The sequence below is a fragment of the Pelmatolapia mariae genome, linkage group LG7 (assembly GCF_036321145.2).
Source record: "Pelmatolapia mariae isolate MD_Pm_ZW linkage group LG7, Pm_UMD_F_2, whole genome shotgun sequence".
NCBI lineage: Eukaryota > Metazoa > Chordata > Actinopteri > Cichliformes > Cichlidae > Pelmatolapia > Pelmatolapia mariae.
This window is the reverse complement of record NC_086233.1, coordinates 9,954,534-9,976,384: the sequence shown is the minus strand read 5'-3', so window position 1 is coordinate 9,976,384 and position 21,851 is coordinate 9,954,534. Positions and strand designations below refer to the sequence as shown.

The window sequence follows — 21,851 nt, the reverse complement described above, 5'->3', positions numbered from 1 at the left end:
CAGTTGGGGTGAGAGAAGGAAGACAGGACAAAAGACATGCTGTGAAAGAATGTCTTTCTTTCACAGCATGTCTGAGACAGCATATTTCTAATTTTAGAGATTGTGCAAATGGAAGAAAACAGTTCTACATATTTGTTTAATATGTGCATTGAAGGATATATTCTGGTCAATAATAACTTCAAGGTTCCTCACAGTGTTACTGGAGGCCAAGGTAATGCCAACCAGAGTAAGAATCTGGTTAGATACCATATTTCTAAGATTTTCAGAGCCGAGTACAATAACCTCAGTTTTATCTGAATTTAGAAGCAGGAAATTAGACCTCTAATTTTCTGCTTCAATCCTGCTTCCAGGTCTTTATGTCTTTAAGACATTCCTGCAGTTTCAAATTGGTGTGCGTTATCTGGCTTCATAGATAGACAAAGTTGGGTGTCATTGCATAGCAATGAAAATGTATGCTATGCCTTCTGATTATACTGCCTAAGGGAAGCATGTAAAATGTAAACAGAACTGGTCCTAGCATGGAACCCTGTGGAACTCCATAACCTTAGTGTGTGAAGTGGACTCACCAAGGAGATGAACAAATTGGAGTCTATTAGACAGATATGATACAAACCACTGCAGGGCACTACCTGTAATACCTACAGCATGCGCCATTCGCTAATAAAATACTATGGCCAACTGTATAGAACACTGAGGTCAAGCAGTACAAGCACAGAGATGAGTCCACTGTCAGAGGCCATAAGAAGATCATTTATAACCTTCATTAAAGCTGTTTCTGTACTGTGGTGAGCTCTGAAAACTGACTGATACTCTTCAAATAAGTCATTCCTCTGCAGATGATCTGATAACTGTTTTACAACTACTCTTTCAAGAATTTTTGAGATGAAAGGAAGGTTGGAAATGAAGGCTGGCCTATAATTAGCTAAGACCGCTGGGTCCAGAGATGGCTTTTAAAGTAAAGGTTTAACAACTGCCAGCTTGAAGGCCTGTGGTACATAGCCAATTATTAGAGATAAGTTGATCATATTTAAGATTGAAGCATTAATTAACGGTGGGACTTTTTTGAACAGTCTTGTAGGAATGGGGTCTAAAAGACATTTAGATGGTTTGGAGGAAGTAATTAGTTAAGTTAAATGAGAAAGACCAATTGGAGAAAAAGACTAAATAAATATCAGTGGTACTTAAAGTAGCTCTAGATAATGTTACATCTGTGAGGTGATTATGAGTGATTTTTTCTCAAATGGTTAAAAATGTATTTGTGTTGTGAACTTCATGAACTTTGTGAAGAAGTTCATGAAGTCATTGCTAGTTAACGTTAAAGGAAAAGGAATGGTTGGCTCAACAGAGCTCTGACTTTTTGTCAGCCTAGCTACAGTGCTGAAGGGAAACCTAGGGTTGTTCTTATTTTCTTCAATCAGTGATGAATAGTAAAATGTTCTAGCTACAGGAGGTGATTTTTTAGAAAGCAGCAAACTATTACTCCAGGCTAAATGATGATCTTCTAAATTTGTGATATGCCATTTCCTCTCCAGCTTACGAGTTATCTGCTTTAACGTGTGGGTTTGAGAGTTATGCCAGGGAGTCAAATACTTCTGATTTGAGGCTCTCTTTTTCACAGGAGCCACAGTATCCAATTGCTTATTTGCATATGCTTTCATTTCAGAATGCAATGAGACACTAAAATGCATAATTTTCAATAAAAAACCTGGAAAAATTGGGGTGTTCTAAAACTGCTGACCGGTAGTGTAAGTGTTATTAGGAAATGATCAGACAAGACAGAGTTTTCAGGAAACACTGTTAAATGGTCAGCTTCTATGCCACATGTCAAAACAAGATCTAGAATGTGAGTAAAGTGGTGGGTGGGTTCTTTTACATTTTGAGAAAAGCCAATTGAGTCTAATAACAGATAAAATGCTGTATTGAGGCTGTCATTTTTAGCATCTACATGCATGTTAAAATCCCCCACAACAATGACTTTATCTGACCTAAACACTAAATCAGATAAAAAGCCTGAGAAATCAGACAGAAACTCAGTTTAAGTGTGTGCTGGAAGAGGAAGTGATACTGCAGAGAGAGCAAACACCAATGATGTTTAGAGAAGACATTGTACATCTATCGGACAGTTCTAATATTTATGTTACAAATGAATACAATGGATTGAGAGTCCAAAATCACAAAATCTATATCCAAGCTTCAAAAAGTCATCTCCATCATATGTTTTTTTACAGTGGGAGGAAGTGATGACTTAAAAGAGACAATAGATCTTTAGGTGCCACCTACACTTCAGCCTCCTTTGAAATTGTATTGGATGCAGGTGCCTTCAAGTAAAATCTGGTGTCTATCAGAAACATAACAGACAGTTACTGTTGGTGGGATAAGTAGTTGGATGCATAGTTGGAAATTCCATGCATAGGAAGCAGCATATGCTACGCTCTGAAAGTTGGTCTTTTCTTTGACTTATGCTGTGCATAAGAAGTTTTCCCCTGTGCATAATGCAGCAACATCCGAAGAGCATCTGCACATGCCACAGAATGGTATGTTTACTAAAAAATTACTAAAACTAACTTTAAAAAATAAACTAAGAATGCAAAATTAACAATACAAGTAAAATAAAATCAGGGTTGCAGGCAGGTGATAGAATTTGATATCATAATGGGAAAACTGAATAACTGAAAAACAAGAAATACAAGGATGTTACTTTAGGCCATTCATAAGCCAAAGATATTAGAAGAATATTAGTTAGATTGATCTTTATATAACATCATGATTAGATGCAGCTTTATATATAAAAATAATTGCTCTACCTCATCAAATCAGCCTATCCATCAGTGCAAGAAAGAAGGACAAACAGTGGAATGTTTTTCTACATAAAACACTTTTCATTTAATACTTTTTCACACTAACAGACTTCCTCTAACAGAACATTTTCTATTTGTGTGTGTGTGTGTGTGTGTGTGTGTGTGTGTGTGTGTGTGTGTGTGTGTGTGTGTCTAAGCTCTTTACCATGTCAACCAAATTTCACAACTGAAATGTAAAAATGATTCCCTTTCAACCTGCCCTTGAAGTTCTGACTGCAATAACTCATGTCAATGTATCAGTTGTGGTGTTTTTGACATTTATTTAACTAAAGCAGGTCAAATTAAACTAAGATTTAAAAAAAAAAAGATCAAGTGAGAGAAATATCGGCTGACATAATCTGCGTACATACTGTTGAGTCTCGGCGTTCCTCGATGGGACTGTCTTTAGGTGTCAGGTTGACGGCCAGCTCCAGAGTACCGAGATCCTGATCAGGATACTGAGGGTCCTTCAGCACTAAAGTCACAGGTATCGTCCTGGAACACACAGTCATGAATATGTGCAGGTGTGTTTTCTGCTCTGCTTTCTGGCATGCTTTTTTTTTATAAGGCCAGTGTCACTACACGATGATTAGGTTCAGTAATTCACCTAATTACGTTTAGTAATTAGGTGCAACCTAATTCATTCGGTATTAAAGGTACCTGTCTATGTAACTACAAATCATACCTATCAAATAGACTCCAAATTGTTCATGTAAATGGAGAGTCCTCTTCACACACACTAAGGTTAATTATGGAGTTCCACAGGGTTCCATGCTAGGACCAGTTCTGTTTACATTATACATGCTTCACTTGGGCAGCATCATCAGAAGGCATAGCATACATTTTCACTGCTATGCAGATGACACCCAACCTTATCTTTCCATTAAGGCCAGATAACACACACCGGTTAGTTAAACTGTTTGAATGGCGTAAAGACATAAAGACCTGGATGACCTCTAATTTCCTGTTTATAAATTAAGGGGGGAAAAAGACACATAAATGTTTTAGATCGTCAAACAAATTTAAATATTAGACAAAGATAACACAAGCAAACACAAAATGCAGTTTGTAAATCAAGGTGTTTATTATTAAGCGGAAAAAAAAAAAACAATCCTACATGCCCCTTCGTGAAAAAGTCATTGCCCCTTCCTATTATAACATAAACTAACTGTGATGTATCACATCTTTTGGAAAGTTCAGCTCGAATAGGACCTGCCTGACAAAGCCTAAAAAAAGATCTTCAAAAGCCTTGAAAATCCCCAAGACCTTTGGGCAAATACTCTGTGGACTGACGAGATAAAAGTTGAACTTTTTGGAAGGTGTGTGTCCCATTACATCTATCGTAAAAAGTAACAGCATTTCAGAAAAGGAACATCATACCAACAGTAAAATATGGTGGTGGTAGTGTGATGGTCTGGGGCCGCTTTCCTGCCTCAGAACCTGGAAGACTTGCATGGTAGATGGTAAATGGAACCACAAAGTCTGCTGTCTACCAAAACATCCTGAAGAAGAATATCCATATGGGCTCAAATTGTTGTCATAAATTTTTTGCACTTGTAAATCAGACTGCGTAGTTGTGAATTGAGTTTTGTAACCTTGTAAACCAAAATAGGTAGTTTTTTGCTTTGCATCTGTAACCAGACCTTGAAAAAAATGTGTAACTTCTGTAAATATTTTTTACAAACACACAAAAAAAATTTCATCTATGAATGCACAAACATAAAATTTTCAGATATTTTGGTTTGCAAGGTTATATAACTCAGTTCACAACTACGCAGTCTGATTTACAAGTACAAAATATTTATGACCACAGTTTGAACCCATATATCCGGCCATCTGTTTGTGGCCTCAAACTGACTTGGGTTCTGCAGAAGGACAATGATCTAAAACACACCAGTAAGTCCACGTCTGAATCGCTTATAGAAAAAAACAAAATGAAGACTTTTGGGTGGCCTAATCAAAGTACTGACCTGAATCCAGTTGAGATGCTGTGGCATGACCTTTAAAAGGCGGTTCATGCTTGAAAACCCTGTGGCTGAATCACAACAATTCTGCACAACCAGTTATTAGGTTTAGGGGTTAATCACTTTTTCACTCGGGGCCATGTACGTTTGTACTTTTTCCACCTTAATATTAAGCACCTTCATTTAGAAACTGCATTTTTGTTTACTTCTGCTATCTTTGTCTAATATTTCTTTAATGATCTGAAACATTTAAGTGTGGCAAACATACAAAAAAAGGAAATCAGGAAGGGAGAAAACATTTTTTCACACCAATAAAAACATACATACAACAACATTTTATCTGTGTTTATTCTGTCTTTTTTCATTTCATGAAACATGCAAAGAATCTCTATATTAAAATATTTCTTTATTATTTTGTTCTTGTTTTTCAGAACACAATGTTGGCACTAATATCTGACATACCTCTGCTGCTCTAGAGACTCCAGGTAAAGAAAAGCAGAACCCATGAAGTCATCCTGAAGGCCGAAGTCATAGTCAAACACCTGCAGAAGAGAAACAAACAATCTCCACTGACCAATGTTCATTAAGAATTTATATGGAAAAGCTGTGTGTGTGTGTGTGTGTGTGTGTGTGTGTGTGTGTGTGTGTGTGTGTGTGTGTTAGTTCTAAGTCTCTACCTTGACATACAGAGGTTCATTCAGACTGTCAATGATTAAGGTCGTCTTCTCATCCCACACTGGGTTGAGGTTTTTATGGATGATTTTGCTCCTAAAAACCTCTTTGCCAGCAAGCTTGAACTTGACATATGGATCACTTGTTCCTACATCGACAAATAAAAATAGACAAATAAAGCTATCACACATGCATAAAAGCAAGAGCTGAAAAATGCAATTAACTACAGATGTCACTGCACCTCCTCTGTCTCGGACAGCCAGGTTGTGTCCTCTTTTCAGCTCGATCTCCAGCTTGTACATCCCCGACCGAGCTTGGTCAGAAGAAAACCCCGAAGGACATGAAGCTCCCATTCCCTGTTAGCACAAATGAATGCATTAAATACATGCAATAAACTGCTTCTCTACAAAAGTCCTCTCAGCCACATCCTGACTTTAAACTCACCAACATTTTTTACGAGAAGTCTCTTCCAGCCTGTCACTGAAGTGTAGTTTTCACTAACTCATGGTAGCTATCTACATCCAAGCTTGCACACTTCCTCTGACCAAAGTGTCTAATTCAGCTCGGTATCTTGTCCCAGGGGTGATTACTAACAGGAAATTACATGAAAGAAGCTTCCTCCTATCTGATCACAGTGCTGAGGTGCAAATTGTTTTCCATTCCCTAAAACTTTCATTGCTGTTGCAATATGATCACCTCTGTAGCAATGCAGAAACAGAATATAAGTAACAGCATGGGCATGAGTGGCCTAACGCTGCTTTAATACCTGATATACAGTTTCTGCAAGACAGGACTGTTTAACTTCATTGAGCATTTCTACACATATTGAAAGTGGAACTGTCACAGACATCTCCACTCTGCCACGCCAAAATCAACTATACAAGGATATTTACAAAGACCACAGATGGAGCTCATGGGACATGTTTCAGAGCCTGTGATCAGGGAGATTAATATAAGAACGACACAACTAGAGACAATAAATGACTATAAAAACTTACATACAATAAGATACTAAATGACAGATATATAAACCTCGTTTGTGGTCCCTGCATTGGCTGTGTGTCGTGACATGCTGCAGTTTTGTTACGGTATCACTATGCATCACTAAAACAAAACCCTTCATTAATGCTGGTAAAGCCGTTGAAAAGATCAAAACAGGAAGTAAAAGATTAAAGAGTTTCTCAGCATCAGAAAGCCTCATCTTTCCAGCTAGAAGCTCCTGCACTTATAAATGATTAAAATGATGGTAAAGACTGACCCAGTCTCATGTTTGTGTCTTCCACCAGTTTGCATCTGCCTGCAACGATTCGTTTATTGAGTTCAGTCACTAATCCACAACTGAAAGGCACAAAACAACTACAGAGACACACAATACAACCATGGGTTCATCACTGTCAGTAAAACTTTACGCATTAGATAATGTAATGTAATGCGCAGTGCAGTGAGTCATTTAATTCTTAGGTTTTCTTAAAATACCATACAGATGGTATAACTCATCTTATTTTTAATTGCTGGAATTATTTCCATGCAATATTAAAGCTAAGACACTTCATTGAAAACATGTATGTAAGCAACACTGACAATGAAACATCAATCTGCATCCATCACTTCAAATGTAACACAACTACTCTGCCGGGAGAGCAGCATCCTGTCAACACAAGCACTTCCACTCAGAGAGATGCTCTGATCAATATTTATGCAATATGATAATATATGAGCGCTTTACAGTGGACTCACTGGAAAACAAACTGAGCATGTGTACTGTTCTGTACACATATTCACAGACTATTTACAATTAATTTTTGTATTGAATAATGTAGTGACAGCTGAAACTAATTTTGATTTTTGAGTAACCTCTTGATTTGTCTTGATTAATGGTGCAGTTTGACAACACTGTGAAAAACACTGTAAAATACCAAAATATCCACATTTATGATATAAAATGGAAAAAAAACTGCACACTGCAGAAAGAAAATTGGCTACAAACAAATTCATGATCTAAGTTTTCTAATTATCTGTTTTATTTAATTGAGTACACAGGTGCTACATTTCTTTTTTTTAATATCCTGTCCTGTCTGGCAGCTTTTGTAATCAGGATTGTGATCTGAATGTATTTTGGTACCAAACAAATTTTGCTTTTGCAAGAACAGCTATATAGAATCTCTATAGCCTCCTCTTTCTTATGTGAATCTTTATCTGTTTATTTATTCATTTCTATTTGTGTTACTTCAGTTGTCACATTTATAGGCAAGAGAGCAAAAAGAGGAGGTGGTTGTGCGGTGGAGGAGAGATACGGGGAGATAGAAACAACTAGAAATGCACAATGTATCGCCAACTCCAGTACCTGTTAGAGACAAAAACACCCCTCTAATACGAGTCGAAAACAGGGTCCCAGGGCCCCAGACCACCCGGCAGAGCCCTCCCCCGCGTTAAGGGGGAGGTCCAGGCCACAGAGGGCCACCATGAGAGCGGCCCAGCGGCCACACGAGAACATCAAGCCAACACCTTATTGTTCTACACTTTGGGACCAGAAAGAAGAAGAAGAAACTGAAAATCACTATGCAAAGAGCGTGAGTCATCCAAAAAAACTGAACCAGCAGAGCGCTGCAACTCAGCGCTGTACAGGGATGCTAGGTTGAGCTGTGGTTCACCAATCAGCTCGTTACACCACTTAATTTGATTGAGTGAGTTTCTGTTCTTTAAAGATAAATCTCTAACACAGAGCAAAGGGATAAAATAAATTCAATAAAAGTACAATAAAATCAAACCATCATAGCTTTTTTTTATTAGTTTGGCTAGTCGAAGTCTTGTCAAACATAATTATGAAGTAGCACACAGCTTCAGAATTTCAAAGCTGTAAGATACAGCTTTGAATTTTACAGCAAACTGTATTGAAAGAGTTTTGTCATATAAGTCAGAGATTTTGCGACTATAGCTTGAAATTAGGATTTTGTGGTTAGAGTTTGTTTTTTTTTTTAATGGTGGAAGGTTTCACATATCGTGTTTTAGCGAGGGTGAAATAAGGTGACTGAGTTACCTCTCCAGAACTCTCCAGATGCAAGACCTTAAGTCAAGACTATGTAAGTATACATTTACAGTACTTTAAAACTGTGCTAAAAGTGTGATTTTATATTGATGCAGTGATGTAACAACATAAATTATAAACCACTTCTAAAGCTTTATAGCAGCAACTCTTACAGCTTTCCTGCTCAACTATAAATCCGTTAGACACATTATGAAACACAGGCTTGCTTTCTGAGGGTGAAACTTCTGAAGTGTGCCAAGTTCTGCTCTGGCAAGCTGTAGAAATTCCACTGGCGGAAACAGAAAACATGATAATAAAGTGAGTGAGACTATCCTGTGTAACATGAGGAGGCTGAGTGTGTCAAGCTGTCTGTGTGGAGGCTGGATTGTTGGAGGAGGGCTGTTAAAGTCTTATGTAGCCTAGTCTCCACCCATAGCTGCATGTAACAAGTAGGGTAAGACCAGTTCAGAGCTCATGATGGTAAATGAAGAGATAAAATCCAACCAGCAGGCAACTTGTCTGAGAGGAGAGTATAAAGTTTCCTGTGTCAATTTTACATACTGTAAAATTACTGTGCATGAGTCTTGAGCCACTCCTCATATCTTTATATGAGCTTTCTGAACGTCTTTCAAAGTCTTTCTTTAGACACTGGCTGCTCTTTCACTCGCTTTCAGTCCAGTTTCGCAGGACATCGTTTTTTCTTGTTGTTTGTCAAACCACTTAACTCTGACCTTCTAACTATTCCCAGATCAGTGTGGGTTCATTTTGTCAGAGAATCGACCAAAAGGCAGCGAACATCCAAAGAAGAAAACAAAGTCTATGTTACCTTATAAACTGTATGTGTTTTTCTATGTATATATTTTGAATAGCGAATGAAATGCAGACCTCCTTTTGCTCATTTGTCAGTGGTTGCGTTCATGATAAGGTTACATTGCATACTAAGCCTTTCTTGTCTGGATTTGGCTCCATGTTTCATGTCCTGTTTACATTAGGAATGAGTGCCTCTTTTTTAACTCATTATGAGAGTCCACTATTTGTGTGGGTTAACACAAGCATGTGCAGGTCATGTACAAAGGACAGTCTTGTGTAAAATCTACAGAGGTAGTTCTGGGTTATTATCACCTGGCTTTCTCTAAAATTACCTCACAATGCTGGAAGTGATTGACTGTGAAACCACACGAAATGCCCCAAAATGAGTCACTGAGTGCATAAACTCATTGGGAAAGTGTTTGGAGAGGTTAAGTCCAAGGGCCGTTTTCCCACTGATCTTTTAAAACTTTGGGCATCAGAAGAGCTAATTACCTTTACACACCAAACACTTGAAACTCATGCAAATATTTTGTGTATTAAAAATATTTCTCAGTTATTCAAAATGTAGCCATTTACACCGCCCATGAACTCTTGCAGAATTAATTTGCAGCATTTACTTTTTTGGAGTCAAGCTTGATTTTTCAGATGGGAATAAACAGATCTGACCAATCATACCACTGCATTTGGCAACAAGCACACTCATAGCTCAAAGCCCACACCAATACTGAATATGCAATGATATGGAAATCTTTTCGCAAGCCTCAACAGTTTCCCCTGTTTCAACTATTATGCTAAGCTAAGTGGATTCTAGCCTCAGCTACTTACTAAACACCCAGACAAACAAACAATAATTAAGTGTATTCCCAAAGTCTGTTACTTTGAGTTGTGAGAATTCATGCCAGTTTTACACTTGGTGGCACTGGTGATTGTACTTTTGCTTTTAAAGCGTGACTGGAGAAAATCTGTGGTATGAAGACTCTTGGAAAATGTACCAGTCACATCTCCTGTGTGAAGCTGTTTGCTATCTCTCATCTTGTGACCAGGCAGTCAACAGCAACCATCTATTGCGGTGTTACTTTGGCTTTCATTGCAACAGCTCACAGGTTTTACTGCTTCATTGTGACCCAGCATTAAAACGTCTTTGCACATCCTGCAGCCTATCACTTTGGCTGGTATGAAAGACGAAACAGATGAGTATAGAGGCCAAAAAGTGCACAAACCCGGTCCAAGGCTGAATCAGGATGTTTACATTACAGGAGTAACACGTTCTGCCAGAATTAACAAGCAGCTTAGGAAAGGATTAAATGTCCTGTGGTACTAAATCAGGAAGCAAAGCGCCAAGCTGGGAACACCCACCAGCTACACCGATACATGCCTATTTTAGGACTGGGCGTCTATGTTTAAACACTCACCTCTACATCACATCTACAGACAGGTATCATATTTTAGTAATACAGTATTTTATCTAAAGTAATGCAGATGTAGTTGGTGTCACTGATACTACTGATACTATGTGTTAGTGTAAAGTAAGCATATCATGACAATTGCTATTATATTACTATATCACTACTGTTATACACTTATAAGCTCACTAATTTAATTTTAATTTTATAATCAAGAATGAAGGTCTGTAGTAATGCATCTCTGATGACATGAGTATACTCCCTTTAACTGAAGAAATGGGTACTTCTTGGTTTTAGGAGATTTCACCCCAAATTTAAGCTTAGGAGGAACCTCATGTAATACTTCTATTAGAATGAATTAACATCGCACAGATAACAATAACAGCACTGTTTGTCTTTGTTCTTAATAACACTTTGGTTCTGACCACATACTGTTACAATGAGACAATCTGTCATCATTGAATGAATCTGAAAGTCTTTTAGTTACTGATTGTCAAGCAGACAAGAGTTTGATCTGTAATGTGTAAAACAGAAGGAGAAAGTTATATGGTAACAACTGCCATATAGAAACCAACCGCTATAGGCAATATTTTGACACTAATACAAATATCTGATCATTTAAAAATCCGATTTTTTTTCTTTCACAAAAAACATAAACAAAGTTCCCTACCATTTGATGCGTGCAGTTATGTCCTTGTTTACAGTCTGTTTACCCAACTGTGCTCAGCTGGTTGTTGTGTTTGTAGCATTACAAACATATTGGCAACAGGGAAAGTGCAGAGTGCCCTTTGGTGGACAAACTATGCAACATCAAAGAAACACTCTTTAACATTGTTTCTTTACTTTTTCATTTTTATTTATCAACTGTTATAAATGTTAATACAGTCTGTCGGGCAAACAGCTATGATCAGCAATATCGTCATACTAATAAACCTGTGAGGCTGAACTACGTGTGTCGTCAGTGCATCCATTCACCTTCTTGCACTTATGTGAAGAAAATGGGAAAATACAGCAACATTTTCCAATTTCTCCCTAAGGGTCCCAGGTCATTTTAACCCTTTAAAACTCTTTAAAATTCTGATTTTTTTGGAGCTAAGATGTTTATTAACCCGTAAAACAAAATCCACATTTTTTTTGCTATATCATGTTGTGTATGATCGGCAAAGACATGTCCGATCATAGTGTCCAAAGACATGCAGTTTGTGGGGATAGGTTAATTGATTAGTCTAAATTGCCCATAGGAGTGAATGTGGGAGTGAATGTGAGCGCGAATGGTTGTCTGTCTCTGTTTGTTAGCCCTGCGACAGACTGGCGACCTGTCCAGGATGTACCCTGGATTCGCCCTATGACAACTGGTATAGGCTCCAGCACCCCCCGCGACCCCAAAAAGGATAAGCGGAAGCACTGGATGGATGGATGGATGGATGGTGGATGGATGGATGGATTGGTTTTTGGCAACTTTTTGTTAGCAACAATGTTAATGTTAGACAAAACAAAAGAGTTTTGTCCATAACATTTTGAAATGATGGCAAGTATTGATCATGTTGATGAGATCAAATATGAAACAAAGGGCGTTATAGGGTTAAAGCCAATAAGTTCTGGGTCTACCCTAGGGTGCCCTCCTAATTTTGTTTCCCCTCAACAGTTTCATTGTTGCACAGTTTTGTTTGTCAAAAGGCTAATTTAATTTTTTTTTTCTCTCTGCGGATTATATAGATAATTGAACAACTTATTACTGTTTAACAGTTTAATAACTGTAATGTGATTAATGAATTTTTTTTTACTAATAATAACGTGTCACATCATAGAGTTATGATGGTGGCCTCAGCCATTTTTTACGGTGTGGTCTGCTGGGGTGGCAGCATCTCTGCCGGGGACAGGAAGAGACTGAACAGGCTGATCAGAAGGGCCAGCTCTGTTCTAGGATGCCCTCTGGACCCAGTGGAGGTGGTGAGTGACAGGAGAATGGTGGCTAAGCTGTCACCCCTGTTGGACAACATCTCCCACCCCATGCAGGAGACTGTGACAGCACTGAGCAGCTCCTTCAGTGGCAGGCTGCGGCACCCACGGTGTGGGACGGAGAGATTTCGCAGGTCTTTCCTCCCCACAGCTGTCAGACTCCACAACAAAGACTTTAACTGATCAAACACACACATCCACACATGTGCAATAACACTAAGTGCAATACTCTTTTCTGGCATCGTTGTATTTTTACTCAGTTGTATACAGCATTTGTATTCTATTTTTATCCTATTGTATATTTATTCTATTTTATTCTACTGTATATAGTATTTTATTTTATTTTATTGTATTCTGTACAGTTGTGTACTGTATTTATTCTCATTGTATTCTAATTTTTGCTTCATAACTTTTGCACTGTCCACTTCCTGCTGTGACAAAACAAATTTATCTTATCTTATCTTAGAGTTACAGAAAAATATAATGGAATTACAGTATAACAGTTCTTTGTAATGCCCCGGCACTGCTAATAATCTAATCTTTGTGTGTACTGTAAGTATTAGGGGTGCAACGATACACAAAATTCACGGTTCGGTTCGGTTCGATACTTTGGTGTCACGGATCGATATTTTTTCAATACAAAAAAATGTTCATGCCTTTTTAATTTGTCATTTATTAAAATATATATTTTAACTCAAAAGTACAGTTTTTTAATTTAATATTGCTGAAACAACAAAATAATAAAAACAATAAATCTATCTGATCGAGAAATCACTCATCTTTGGAAAAAGAGAGTTTATTACAGAGAAATGGCTCTTTCCAAAATAAAAGCTATACTATAGCTTCTTCTGGGGTGTATTCTCAGCAGCATATTAAACATATCAGGTCCCCATAAGGAGAATCATGTGCTAACGGCTGTCTAAATGACTCGGGTAAAGTTTGTAGCATGCGTGCTTGTTATTTTTGTCTGCTTCCACTTGTCTTTGCACTCGGATGATGTCGGCGTAAATGTGCAGTCATATTCGTTGTGTTCCCACTAGTGCTGTCAGCGTTAATCTCGTTAAAATGACGTTAACGCCACAACGCGGCAAATCTCCGTTAACGAGCTACCGCGGATCGCCCCGTGCGTGGGGCTGGGCAGCGTCAACACGTTAACGAGCAAACTGCGCTAACGCACTAGTTCCCACCAATGTAATTGAGCATTGCGTGGCACATCCGACATACTGTTTTACTTTTGTCCATGACGCGCTTACCATCAGGGTCATATTTCACATGAAAACCAAAAAAGTTCCAAAGGCCAGATCTGAATTAGAGTGGGGGAGGTTCAATTTCAGGGAGCGTTGAGGCAGTTGCCATGTTGCAACGAGCTTAACTTCTGTCTCGCTAGCTTACGAGCGCTCGACAGTGCAGCCTAGGCGGATAAGTCGAACGAAGATCCACTAAGCTCTCAACACAGACAGCATCGTCAGAAGACAAGTTTATAAAATAAATTAAAAATTTTGTGTTGTTCAATACATATGCGTACCGAACCGAAAGCACTGTATCGAACAGTTCAATACCGATACATGTATTGTTGCACCCCTAGTAAGTATATAGGACACCTTTTAAATGGTGCTTACAGGTACCGTCGCATGAAGCTGAAAATGAATCCAATAAAACAACAGAAAACTCAAGGTAGGAAATATCTTCAGCACTATATCTCCTTCATGCTCCACAGCAGAGCCCTCCATAACATGTTGGCTTAACCTAATGTCCCCAATAACATAAATATCCCTGCTTATACAGACTGTGTGATCAATACAGTAACTAAAAGGCTGAGAACAAACCCGATTCAACAAAGAGAACATAGATGAGATAAAGGAGTTCACTTTACACTTTTTTTTCACAGCGCCTACAAAGTAGCTGGACTGAGGAAACGTGTGAAAGTGTGTGAGTTGTACTCTTTCATATTCAGTTCAGTTATAGTCGCGTTCAATATGTGAGCTCTAACATCATCACGTGGTTGTCAACGCTGTGTGGTTAAAGTGACCAAGTAAATGGCTGCACCTGTGAGTGTGTGCACAGAAATGCACGCTTCTCAAACGCAGTTTCTCACGTACGCTCAGTAACCCCTAACACACACAGCAGATTTGTGAATTATGAGGCTGCTTCCTGGGTAGCAGAACCACCAAATGTTGTGCTATTTGCAGCAGTATAAATGCTGCAGTAACCTGAATGCCCAGGCACACAGTCAAGCAAATCTAAACACAAAAAAATGATTTTTTTTCTTGTTGTTGTTATGTGTAGCTAATCTCAAGTTTAAGAATGCTAGCCAGAATTGTTACTATTATTACTATCTCCTGTATTTGAGAAATTACATATCTAGTGGAGAGTAAACCAGTTACCCACAAGATTAAAACCATCTTCTTCATCATCAAGCATCTCTCACACCAGGGAGATTGTCTGGGATTGTCCTGTGTTGCCTCAGTGTTTATCCTTGGCCCTGACTGGGATCTGGGGAGTATGAGACCAGGACAAATGTTTGGCTGTATTTCTAGTCCCTTCATGTCTGCTTGAAGAGACTGCAGCTGTCAGGGAGCTCTCTTTAGGTGAGTGGTCTGTAACACTGGTCAGGTGGCTGGTATCGTTCCTATCGAGCTTCTCAAACAATTACTTAATACTAACTGCCTGGGTCCCTGTCTGAGTCACTGCTCATCTCATCATATTATTCAGAACCAGTTTCTTTCTCCTTATTTCATTTTTCAAAGTCAATTGCCCCAAATAGTCAATAATTGACATAAGAATGCTAGTCAGAATTATTACTAATATTGATATTCCCACAAAAACACAGAAAAAAACACAATCACAGAGCTGAAAGAAAGGTGGATAAAAACAAGTGATGGTATTAATGCTGGAATCCACAATGGCGCACATACTGAAGCACATATTCAAACAGCTCACCGACAGCAGCCTTCCACATGAGGAGACAAGGGGAAAAGAGTCATCCCTAGAGGCACAGCGGAGTAACCCCAGGATCGCTAGACGGGATTCTGCCACTGAGGCCTCACAAAGAAAGCGATCCAGGGTCGAGCAGGGCACAGGAAGATTATACAGGCAAGGAGGTAAAAGGTGGAGTGAGGGGAGGGCAACTCTGACAGAGAAGCTCCAAAGGCCAGGACTCTGAGGATACTTCCAAAGCAATTCTACCCTGGGAGATGCACAAACTTCAAAAACCACAAATGTTTCTCCCATGAGAAGTGTGGCAGCTGAAAAGGAGCAGGTGCAGTAGAGGAGGTGAGGAGGCTGAATGAAAGAAGCAGCAGTGCATGAGTGGGAGGGAGCAAGGTGAAGAATCATCCTGGTTGGCTTGCCTGTAATCCTTCCCTGGTGGATAAGCCTGACTGATGGCTGTACTAAGAGGTACACTAAGGGAAAACACCACAAGAGGTGTCTTAAGGTCACAGACCAAATTAAGGCCACAAAGCACAGCTCTAAACTAATATACGTAAGACTAAAAAGTCTCACAGTCAAACACTCAAACATTATTCAGAGATAAATCAAACTACACAAATAGGCTGGTAATAATATTGAATGTCAATTCCAATAGTGCTGGATTTGGAAAGACAAGGCCAAAAATTAAGCCTTAAAACTTTAGTGAAAGCACCAGCATTTACCCTGAAATCATGGTGGAGACATGCTTATGTAAAAACATGCATGTTTAATACTTTGAACTGAATACTGACAAAATACCAGTCTGTAGCCTGCAAACACACAGCCGCAATAGGTTAAATATATCCTACATTTATGAACTCTGCTAACAGATGCTGTTATGTCTTATTTAATTCAATTCAATTTTATTTGTACAGCGCGAAATCACAACAACAGTCGCCTTAAGATGCTTTATATTGTAAGGTAGACCCTACAATAAAACATACAGAGAGAAACCCAACAATCATATGACCCCCTATGAGTAAGCACTTTGGCAACAGTAGGAAGGAAAAACTCCCTTTTAACAGGAAGAAACCTCCGACAGAACCAGGCTCTCGGAGGAGCGGCCATCTGCCACAACCAGCTGGAGTGAGAGAAGGAAGACAGGAAAAAAAACATGCTGTGGAAGAGAGCCAGAGATTAATAACAAGTATGATTCAATGCTAATCATACTTGTTATTAATGAAAAGTTTTCAACTAGAAACAATTCCTCAGTGAGAGAGATATCCTGCAGTATTCACCCTTTAATCAAATCGACCAACCTTAATCTAAAGTGACATTATGGTCTTTTTTTAGCTTGAGCCAGGACAGATATAAATGATACATATATCGTAGCACAGTAGCAACTGAACAAATACCCTGAAGTCCCTCTGCTAACAGTGTGATAAGAATGAGTATCACATTAGCTGATAGAGAGCCAGTCCGGTTTGACTCTTGCACTCTCATGCTTCAGTTGACTTGCACACACAGGAGAGTCAACATAAGCTAGTCTTGTTCAGAAAAGCTGGTACATTTACTGAGGGGATTGGTTTCCCTTAGTTGGCTGCTCTTTGTACCTTACAATATAAAGCACCTTAATGCAAGTGTTGTTGCTCAAACAGCTCAAACTCAGTAAGTGGCACTTCTGTTGCCCACAGGATCACACTATTCACTTGTATCCACAAAAGGAATCCACAATGCTCCCAAAAACAAAACTCCAAAACGCACCGTTGGCCTGTGTGAACAGAGCAGGACAGACACCCAGCAACAACCCTCACACGTGGACCTCATCTCGCCTTTATAATGTCTGAGGGTTTTTTGTTGAGTGACCCCAGGTGGAGACAATGAGTGGCAGCAGGATCCTCGAGAGAGCAGCACCACACACACATACACCCACACAGCTCCACAAAATCTAACGATTTTTTTAAATTCTTGCATTGTAGTAATGGAGATTTGTTCCTAGTAAGGAACCCTTCTGTTTTAGCTCCTTGCCCTTTAAGAACACCTTTCTTGTGAGCCAAATTTCTCCCCCTTGCAAATAGAAGGTGGTAGAGCTTGTGTGTGTGATATTCATCCACTAGGATTAGAAAAAATACAGTCTGAAACCTGAGCATACACTGACCTTTGACCAATGAGCATCTGTCCGTGGAACAGTGTATATATAAAGGGAAGGAAAACCATTAGCATCTGATTTACCAATAATCTTTTCTTATCTGCAATGACTATATTAATTTCAGATACATGGATAAGTAAATGAGACTTTGGAACCTATCTTGCACAAGGAACCATGCAGACCGCAGTAGGCAGGGTGATATGTGTGATATGATCCAAATGGTAAACTAAGATTTACAAATGTTAAAATGATTTGTGTGTGACTTTGGAGGACACACAAATGTGGTCATTGGGGTTCATTGAGTTACTGATTTAGTCCACTTAAACACGTTACTATTCACTAGCTACCAGGCCGCCAGGCGCACCTCTCTCAGTCTAGCCAATCCATTCTCACTCCCAAGTCATCACATACAACAATAGCAATAATATTATTTGTATAGCACTTTTTAAAAATACACAGTTACAAAGTGCTTCACTGTTGAATCACACATTCAAACAAAAAAACACAGTCAAACACATGCCCTTATATTCATTACAGCAGACACATATTACCAGAACAATTATAGACAGAAACTAGAATGAATGAATGAATTAAAAGTTATTAAATTATTGTGGACTTCTTTCGAGTCAATAAAGGTTTGAGTTTTGCAATACTTCTGACATGAAAGAAACAAACTGGGTGAGCTTTGAAATGTGAAATTCAAAATGAAATGTTTTCTCAAAAATAACAGCAGCGTTCTTAACAGATGATAGTGTGATAGTGTCAGTTCGTTTAAAAGTGTGACCACAGTGACGTCCCATTTTAAAGCATTTCACCCGCTAGGCCCACGTCCTCATTTGAGGTTTGCTAGCGTTTTAGTAGATAAAGGTGAATGGCTTGGACATGAATTGAGCTGCGGTTTGGGGAAGGCCTCAAAGGCGACTGGGCCCTGGCCTGGTAGAGAAGTGAAGAAGTTAAAGAAGTAAAAAGGGGAGCGAGGGAGGGTGGGGCACGTAAACGAGAACAAACAGCTTGTAGAACTGGGGGAACATATATAGATGAGAACCGGAAGGAACGTGTTTGGAGGCGTGGCCCCGCTCCTGAATTTCAGATACTTTATCTCCAATTAGCTGACTGATTTGCCATCTTGGTGTTTTGAAATCAGGTACGAGAAGCAAAAAGGTGACAGAAATATGAGAAGCAGGCCAGTCCTGAAGATATTCTGCTTTATTTATATTTTTCACTTTATTAGGGACCAAAATGAAACTCAACATCATTTCCGTGTGTTTATAGAGCTCATAGAGGAGGGAAGACAGGGATCATTTTCCCAGAGAAGCCAAAGTTGTCTGGATCCCAGCAAGGATTTGAGAGAGATCTAAATGAGAGATGTGATATTGCTTTTGTAAATTCAGTCGAAAGTGATGCCACTCACTTATGGCGTGCTGATGGGTGGGTATTTGTCAAATGACCTAGAAATCTATTTCTCTCATAGGCCTTCAAAATACAAGAAGCCTACATTGTTTACATGAAAACAGAGCCACTTATTGGGAGTATTATCACAGTTTATGGGTTATGGCTATTATTTAATATTATTTTCAAATATTTTAACTTATTTATTACAATGTAAATAATTTTATTTTTTAAATCTGCACAACAAAAATGCACAACAGAAGACGAATAATGCTAACTTCCACAAGGGGAGACTAATATAAGCTAATTCTATTCTATTTAACTGTCTGTGGACAAAGTAAGCACTATTTAATTAAGCTATCATGTGTATTTACAGGTCCAACTAAATATCCTAACTAAATGTTGCATCATGAGTCGTTTTTTGTGAAAGTTAAGTTATTTACGCATCAGTAGCCCATGCTGCATTTTATACATCTCCAATGTCAGTCAGTGAAGCTGTGAACCCATGACTGCAGTGTGTTATGTTCCTGACAATCATTGTGTTAGTACAAAGAGTGATACTCTGCTTTTAGTTTAAGTAAAAGGATTTCATGCAAGACAGAAGTTATTAGTAAAGATGCAATTTAAAGGCCAGAACTTATAACTTAGCTCAGTTACATATAATGTTTTAATAAACTTTTATCTTCTTTCCTATCCAGTTTGTGTTATGTCGTGTTTGTTGTTTATGGTATTGCTACACTCATCTTTGTTCCTGTCTTTTCCCTCAACCAAATCTCCTGAGATCTCTTCCTGTTAAAGGGGAGTTCTTGTACCCTGTGATTGCTTAGTGCTTCTTCGTACTCTGATGGTTAGGGCTCTCTCTGATAAGATTACTATACAATAATTAAATACTTTATACAATGACTACTCTTAACTACTTAAAACACAGTAATGTGATGTAAAATGTAGATCACGGAACTGTTTTTATTTTGTCATCATCTGTTAACCTATCAGATTTTGACGCATATGCCATTTGACACTTATCGCGTTACAAATCTTGTCATGTACTTGCTTGTTTCCGCTCACACACTCAAAGCTTGTGATCGTTAACCTGTCAGTATTAATGAGGGTTAATCTAATGATTACTAAACTGGAACTCTCAGACATATATTCATTTAAAACCCCAAATCATCGAGGCAGGAGCTCACCAGCTGATCCTCACTGCTCTCCAGATGTGTCTCCTCCGCTGCGGCAGCTGTTGCTGCGTCGCCCCCGCCATCGCCGCCCGGAGGCTCGGCCAGCCTCTCCAGGCACGCAGACCCCAGAGAGGAGCTCTTGTGGTGGGACTGCACCAGCTGAGACACCGTGGGTTTGTTTGGGCTGGTGGACTTGTGCTTGATCGAAAACTGCAGCTTGTCCCGGCCGACTGCTTTGCCGCAGAGCTGTGCCTCCTTAATGTCCACATCAGCCGGAGAGGAGAAGAGCAGGTCGGGCTGTGAAGAGGAGATCACCCGGTCCAGGACGACATTTTCCTTCCGCTTCATCTTCTTGAACATCCACATGCCTCGCTCCTTCTTGTCTTCTCGCTCTCTGGCGCCCAGCTTGGGGCTGAGCAGCGGCTTGGCTTTGGCTTGAAGCTGTTTCCACATCGTGTTTTGTTGGGATGAACTGCTTTCATTCTCGTCAGCCTCGCTCCGCTCCATTCCCGCCTCTACTCGGAGCTCCGGCAGGCTGTCACATCAGTGGACAGGACCACTGAACTACCCCGTTTGTCCTATTTCGCCGCATCAGACGGCTGCAAAGACGCCGAAACCTGTACCGACATGCACGGAAATACTTACTCCAGCCAACAGGGCTGTACGTAGCTCATCTGAAGACCTGAAACTAATGACGTAGCGCCCCTTACCCTGCACCATCAAACAGTCTACCAATAAGATCAGTTTACCATTAAACTTTAGATACTTTGTGGTACAGAAAGTTTATCTGTACACCAGTCTTTCCTTGACAAAGTATATAACTGTATATGAAAAATAAATGCTTAGACCTCAGTTTGGTTGGATAAAGCTACCCAAGTAGAAAATGAAATAATATCAACAAAGAGATGAGCTACAATATTCTCACATGTAACCCTCAAAAATATATTTGCAAAACATTCTTTTGAAGACCAAAAATGAATTATACATTTTTATGCTCATATGAACATCAACATACAATTTAACCCCAGCAGAAATATATCTTTATTTAGTCTCTTTGCTTTTTATACAGTGAAATTACATTATTTACTCTCCTGCACTGAAAAAAACCTTTACACAGTCTGGGAGTAACTTACATTTTTTCTGTGAACGTTATTTGCATTATTTTAAACGAAACCAAATCATTAAAATTCATTTTACGGGACTTTAGAAAGAGTGGGTCAGTGTAATAGTATAAATAATAACCAGTCTTGTTCACGACGCCTATTACTCTTTTTGGATGAGATGACGACATCAGTGACTAACTTAAGCCTGAATCCAAATGGACAGGGTATTACTCAGTGGGTGTCCTCAGGATGAGCACCAGACACAAGCGTTAAAGCAGCTGGATAAAAGGGACATTCATCTTGTTCCCAAAGAAGGTTGTCAATGAAGCAACAAATTATGAAAAAGCATCCATGAACCCTGACTTTAGTGTGATACATGTCGTTATGAAAGTTTAAATGGCAAAGAAACATCTTCAGGATCTAAATTTGTTTGATGAATTTCAATTTCAGTTCAA

The 21,851-nt window shown here is 39.1% G+C and overlaps 1 protein-coding gene across 4 annotated transcripts in view; it reads right to left on the bottom strand.

Moving 5' to 3' along the window:
- mctp1b (multiple C2 domains, transmembrane 1b) overlaps positions 1–20,957 on the bottom strand; it is a 42,091-nt gene extending 21,134 nt beyond the window's left edge. For all 4 annotated transcript variants that reach the window (XM_063477829.1, XM_063477830.1, XM_063477831.1 and 1 more), the window contains exons 1-5: positions 20,306–20,957; positions 5,715–5,829; positions 5,479–5,621; positions 5,264–5,343; positions 3,209–3,332 (exon numbers count right to left, since the gene is read on the bottom strand). In XM_063477829.1, the coding sequence (XP_063333899.1) occupies positions 3,209–3,332; positions 5,264–5,343; positions 5,479–5,621; positions 5,715–5,829; positions 20,306–20,800 (957 nt within the window). In that variant the 5' untranslated portion in view covers positions 20,801–20,957. The remainder of the gene's footprint in view (positions 1–3,208; positions 3,333–5,263; positions 5,344–5,478; positions 5,622–5,714; positions 5,830–20,305) is intronic.
- Positions 20,958–21,851: the final 894 nt, after the last annotated feature.